General features: G+C 21.5%; 1 protein-coding gene across 2 annotated transcripts in view; it reads left to right on the top strand.

Annotated features, from left to right (window-relative positions):
• The window catches only part of LOC102672184 (tetraspanin-1-like), a 12,237-nt gene that overhangs the window by 2,186 nt on the left and 2,830 nt on the right, over positions 1-7,221 (top strand). For both annotated transcript variants that reach the window (XM_006608595.2, XM_006608593.2), the window contains exons 2-3: positions 6,418-6,505; positions 6,846-6,944. In XM_006608595.2, coding sequence (XP_006608658.1) covers positions 6,446-6,505; positions 6,846-6,944 — 159 coding nt within the window. In that variant the 5' untranslated portion in view covers positions 6,418-6,445. The remainder of the gene's footprint in view (positions 1-6,417; positions 6,506-6,845; positions 6,945-7,221) is intronic.

Raw genomic sequence — 7,221 nt, 5'->3', positions numbered from 1 at the left:
GTTCCTGAATATTGAATTACGACTATTTGTTTTTTTCATTTCTTTTTTTTTTTTTTTTTTATATAGTAAAATTGAAAAGAGAATAAATTCTTATGAATTTAAAATTTTTCGATTCATAAAATGTTACATAACATGAATATATTAATATTTTGTACTCCCCTCTCTTGTCTTGATTACAATAAAAAGTTCTAACATACAGTTCTATATATGTAATAAGATATTTAATCTTTCTTGATGCTAGATAATTTTTAGACCAGTTGATTCAATAATTCAGCAATAATTCGACTAATATTAAATAAAAAAAATTAAGTTTAAATTTACCAACATGGATTATCATATTATTCTACGATCTATCTTGAACTCGGATGATCAATCATTAAAGAAAATTTTATATGAAGATACAAATATGTTTAAGAGTGAAATTCTCGAGAGCATTTTTTATAAATGGATATTGCATTGAGAGTAATTGTAATCCAACGGTTAAATGATGTTGGACAGTGAAAGTTACTATCGGACAGTCATTCTCAAGTCACACTTGCGAAAAATATTCTCTTAAGTGTGTATATATACATCATAAATTAAAGTTTTCGAAAATTTTTACGCATAGTGAATATTCGATACAAATGATAAGGAATGAATAATAAAAAGAAAAATCTATTTTTGTGATGAATTGCGTATCCATGACGACACATGGCATGCACTTTATGATGTCAATGCCCTTCTTAAGTTACGTGTTCAAATTAATTTGAATGAAAATATATCACATATATATAAAGAGTAATTTTGTTTGATCTTACAAAATGCACAAATATATCGCATTTCAAGAAATGTCCATAAAATATAACACTATATGTATATAAGTAATCTCAATAAATCCTTCAAACTGAAATCATAAATAAGGATAAAATTAAACTAACTAAAAAAATTGTATCAATTTTTTTAGTAAAAAATTTCAAAACTCTCTAATAAAAAATTATCTTAAATCTGTGATATCACAATTCTTATCATAAAGAAACAATGATGGTCGATTTGACTCATCTATTTATGAAGTTTTTTTTGCAATAAAAAATTTAATTAATAGAAAAAAATATAGAAAAATTTCTAATTAATAATAAAATATTATAATTAAAATATTATTATAAATAATATAAATAAAATTATATTAAATTCACAAATTACAAATTATAGATTATAAATTTTTTTTTAAATTTTTTAATTTTACATTAATTAGGGATTATTAGATGACTTAGAATTTTTAAATTCACTTAGCAAAATTCCATTTATTTTATTACGAAAATTTTTATCAAGTTTTTAAAAATAAGAGATTAATACAAAAAAGAAAATATTTTTACTTATTCTATATAATATACAATGTCTATACAATATACACTTTCATTAACTGAACATGACCTGGAATCAATACCGTTAAGTCAACAAAACTTGACGAGTTTCTCTTTTAGAAGTTGCTTAAACTTTAAATGGTAGAAAATAGTAGATTATTCTATTTATGAAAATGTTTTATTTTAAATTTTCCATTTTATGAGTATACGATTTTAAAAAATGATATATGTATATCTTATATTTCTATTTAAAATGATACAAAATCCTTAATGATTATTGTATATAGTATTAAGTAAATAAGTATATATTTAGATAATTTTATCTTTTTCGTATTAATAACGTTCATTTATACATTTTAATCTTATATCTAATTATAAGATGTAGATTTAAAGGCATTTAAAATTCAAATATTAGTAATATAATAAATAAATATATATATGACTGAGGATATTCCATGGCGCAACAAATAAAAGTTAATTTGTAATCTTTAGAAAAGATTTACTTAAAATCAGTTGCTATTCGTTTCAAAAATATTGTTGATTTTTTTTATGTTTCTTGATTCAATTCACGTAATTCAAAAATGATTAAGAAACAATGCAATGTAGTGCCTCAATAAATTTTATCAATATACTATATATCAAATAATTTTTCATTTCTCATATGAATTTTAGCGTTAAATATGAAATGCTATATCTTGAAACAAAAAATTTGAATCATTCGATCAATCAATCGATGAGAAATTGTGAATAATAAAAGTTGGTATTACGTTACCAGCTAGAGCACAGTGATAGGAAAGCTAAAGCGGACACTTGCAACGGGACCGCGATGTAACTCGGTCTAATAGCTTCCTGATTATTTCGTGAGCTGCTCAGCTGATTTCCTCTCCCTTTTGCTGCGATAGTTTCGTCCCCCGTTGCGATCGAAACGATGAATTAATATTTCTCACGGTTAATTCGTTCATGATTGTACAATTATTATTATTCGTATTATAATTGGAATAATTAATACAATTACACCGAATACAGAGGTGAAGAAAATTTCAAATAATTTTAAATAATTTCAAAAATCGTAATTCCAGGTAGAAGTTGTAATATCTTAAGATATTTTGTATTGTATTATTTGTTTGAAAGAAACAAATTAAATATATCGTTGTATAATTAATATTTGTATCTGTAACGTACACGAAAGAAAAAATTAATTATTATCTTGTAATTTTGACTCGATTTATAGAATAATAAATTATACTATTTTCTTTATATTAATAAAATTTATTTTATTATTTTATAATGTAAACAAAATTATTTTATTAAATATAATGTTATTTTATTAAAATGTAAAATTAAAAATTTTATATAGGAATTAGATTTTTTAATTATTGAATAGATTTTATACCCTAGTAATACATTATAATATAATATATAAAATTAATTATAAAAATTACGTAACTGTTTTATTATTTGAATATTAACATCTGTATATATGTTAAACAATTATAAAAAAATATCTTCTAATAAAAAAGAAAAGTATAAAATATATAAAATCAAATTAATAAAAATAGATTTTAAATCAATCATCTCAATCATCTCTATTTACAATGATACACGTTGTACTTAATACACATTCGTAAACGCATTCTTGCCTATTTCTCATGAAACTCGTACAAAAGAGAGAATTTTACATAATTAATGGTGTTAATGATGGATTATGTTCACGTAATATTCATGTGACGTACCATCTATTTGAATATTCTACGTAGGAGTAAATTCATAGAAAATTATATCATTATGAGAAAACTTGAATCTTCGTTTCTTTTTATATATTCTTTTTTCTTCTTTTTAATATATATATAATTTTTAAAATAACTTGCTGGAATTTTATTTTTTATAAATCACTTATTTATCTCGATGATTTAACTATCTTATACGATTTTATTTTTATGAGAAGAGAATAAAATTTTAAAAAATATTAAACAATGAACTTAATCATATTATATTACCATAATTATCTCTTAATAATATAATAAAAAAAAAATAAGAAATAAGTGAAAGATATTAATACGTTCGTATTGCAAATCCAACAAGAATAAAGCAGAAAGTAACGATTAAGGGAAAAGAAAAGCGACCTGTTGACCGGGTATGATCAAGTCTGGTGACCTAATTTTCTACGTGTCATTGTCCTTTGAACGAGAATTTACCTTGCCAATTGCTTGGTTACAAGAAGGTTGCAGTCTGCAACTTGCAAGTCTTTTTTATGCTTGTTGCATTTGCAGCTGTATGTAGCAGTGATCAATTCATATTCATTGTATTTCTTATATTTATTTTAATAATATTTTATATTTCTATATATGTACACAATTTATTAATAATTTTTATAATTTTTATAATATTTAACGTGAAGATAATATATATTTTAATATCATCATATCTTTTTTTTTCATGTTGTGATGAATAAAGTTAAAGAATAAAATTGCGGAAAATTAAAAACAAATTAAAACAAATATTAGAAATATTAAATATTTTTATAAATAAATTTTATCTTATTTAATGTCTAAACCCTGTTTCCACTTAATGAATACTGTTTTTCCATTTTATTTCTGATTAAATGTAAAAGAAATATTTATTTTCCATTTAATTGAAACGCAATAAATGTCGAAAATGACTCAGAGTTCTATTTTTCCTTGTTATTCCTTAGTCACTGAAAACAAATCTTCAAGATTGTAGTGCAATATTAAAGTTAAGAATTACTTATTCAAATAATATACCTTATACACATTTGCTTTATATATAAGGAAAGTTGCATTTAAAAAAACATATTGGATTTATTAGAATAAATCATTATGATTGCTTCATTGACGAATTTCTCGTGCAAGTGCATTCTTAGCTTGCATATTTGCTTGTATTATGCAACGAGGATACGATACGTTTACGGGTATGTTGTTACGTCATCATTGAAAGTTGTCAAACTCGTTGAACCGCTAAAATTAAACGGATTAAATGCCGAACAAATAGCTGTTAATATTACCAGTCGAGCATATAACATTTGGCGGAAAAGAAATTTCATATTTTTAATTCTGAAATATCTTGTCACGTAAAATACTGTTACCAAATATGGATTGAAACCTGATTTTTAAATTCGCAAAAGTCGAATCGAAAATTTCGTGAAATCTCGAAACTTTTGAATCTCGAATCTCTCGAAATTCTCGAAATTCTCGAAATTCTTAATACTTATTTTACATATGTTTCGAATCAGAAAAATAATGAAAGTAGAAATTTTTCAAATTTTTTAGAAGTTTCAAATTTTGAAATTTCGAGTGAATTTTTAAAATAAATAAAGGATTAATAATAAAGTAGATATTATAAATATATAAAGCAAGAGGAATTACCAGCAATGAATTTTTTCGATGAATCACAATGTGTTTCATTGTATCATTGCAAGTTCATATTTTATGTGATACACTTGAAATGTAATATAAAAATTATATAGTGGTGATATATCGTTAATATGAGGACGAATTATGAAATGTTAACAGAGGAAGAAACCGGATTGTCAATTGTTACATCGAATAAAAGACAATCTTCAAGGTCATAAATCTCAGATGTTCAAGATCCGTTTCTATTTATCTAGAAAATAAATACAACTATATGCGTTAATATTTGTGTTCTAACTGTTTTTATCATCAAATTATTGAATGTTATTCAGAAATATTTTGATCTTACATATAATATATGGCATGAAATGTTATTTCATTTATTTAAAAGTAAAAATATATTAATTTTATGATATCAATTTGATGATATTTTTAATTTTTAATAATAGAACTAATAATTTTTTTTAATTTTTTTAGTATGGTTAAAAATTAAATAATATAAATATAAATTGATATTCGAATTTCTTCAAAATATAATTTCAACTTATATTAAATTAAAATGAATCATTATATATTTGTATTATATGATGTCTTTATTTAAATTAATGGATATTAATAATAATAATAGATATTATGATATTATGATATTAATACGTAAAATTATTTACTTAAAATCAAAACTTTTTCATGCAATACACATTTTGTTATTAATAATATTACATCACTTGTTCTTGCAATTACATATATATATATATATATATATATATATATATATATATATATATATATATATATATATATATATATATATATATATAGACTATTATTTATATGAAAGTACGCATTTGTTTTTTCTACATGTATTTCTTTCTTCTTTTCCTGCTGTTATATATATCACTTTCATTTCCTTCTTGCATACTTTTCTCTATATCTTTGTAATTTTGCAAAATGATACGTATATTTTTCTTTATATTTACATTTATATTTTATTAAGATTTATATTTTATTTAAATTATACCGAAATTATTGTATAATTTTTTTCTTACGAGATCTGATATCGAAGTTGGCGAACTCGTAAATAATTGCAAATAATTTTAAACGTATTAAAATATCTTTTGATAGATGATATATTCGACTATGAATAGAAGGACATATTCTTAATTAACAAGAATTCGGTTTAATTCGACTAATTTTCGCAGCTCTTTGTTTCCCGCCTACGATGATTTCAACGAGAAATACGTCTTAATTGAGAAACTGGAACATTGCATAAAGATGTTCTAAATAATACAAGTTTTTGTTTTTTTTTAAAATAGATTATTGAAATTTTAATTAATTTTAATTAATTCTTGATTTAGATTTATAATTAAATACCAGTTTATATAATCCCATCATATTTAATTCTAATAATTATAATATTAAGAATAAAATTGTAAAACGTATGGATAGTTAAAATAAAATGTAAAAATTTTTGTGAAAAATTTATTTTTCTTAAAGTGAGATTTAATTTTTATATATATATATTTAATTTTATACTAAATTTTTGTTAAGTAGAAATTTTTGTTATCGTAGAAAATATTTTAAGTGATATGCATAAAAAAAACAATTTAACAATTTATCATAAACAACGAAATTCTATAAATTATTACTAAAATAGAATATATTATAATATTGTTTATACGGAAGTATTGAACAATATTTACTTTGTTTAGTTGCAGATATTTCAGTGAACAAGCCAAAATGGGCTGTGCTTCACAGTGTGCCAAGTATTTTCTATGTTTCTTCAATTTCGTTTTCTTCGTAAGTATAAAGAAAGGATTATATTAATATACATAAATTAATTTTCATTATTATTAAAGTATAAAATTCTATAAAATATTTTTATAAGATTTGTTTTAATAATTGTTTATTGTATTGAATAGTATTTATTATATTATAATGAAAATATTAGATAAAAAATTTGAATATATTATGACACGCTTTATATAAGATAATCATTTAATAATATATAATCAATAGAAAATAATTTAATCTTTAATTTTTAATTTAATCTTAACTTCATATTTTTATGTAATAATAATTTTTAAATTTTTGTAAATAAATAAGTTTATTTACATTTAAATTATTTGTTCATTTATAGGTAGCAGGAGGTGCTGCATTAGCAGTTGGAGTTTGGCTCTTCGCCGATAGGAATTCTTTTGCCGATCTCATTGGCAAACTCGATCAATCAGACATTCTGGTAAATTTTAAAAAAATATTTTAAATTTTAATTTAAAAAGGTAATATTAAAAGTAATATTTCTAATTTTATTAATTTTTATATAGAAAAATTTTATTCGATATCATTTTATTAATTAAATTATAAAATTATTCATAAATTATTATATTAAATAATTATAAAAAGAATAAGAAATTATCAGCTATAAAAAATATTGTTTAACAAATTCTCTCTTCGTTAATTGCAATATGAAAATATTGCCATTAATTAAATTATATATTAGAATATATTAGAAGTTC

Source organism: Apis dorsata, unplaced genomic scaffold (genome assembly GCF_000469605.1).
Source record: "Apis dorsata unplaced genomic scaffold, Apis dorsata 1.3 scaffold_41, whole genome shotgun sequence".
Lineage (NCBI taxonomy): Eukaryota > Metazoa > Arthropoda > Insecta > Hymenoptera > Apidae > Apis > Apis dorsata.
Note: the sequence above shows the minus strand (reverse complement) of the source record. Positions and strands in the feature narration are given on the sequence as shown.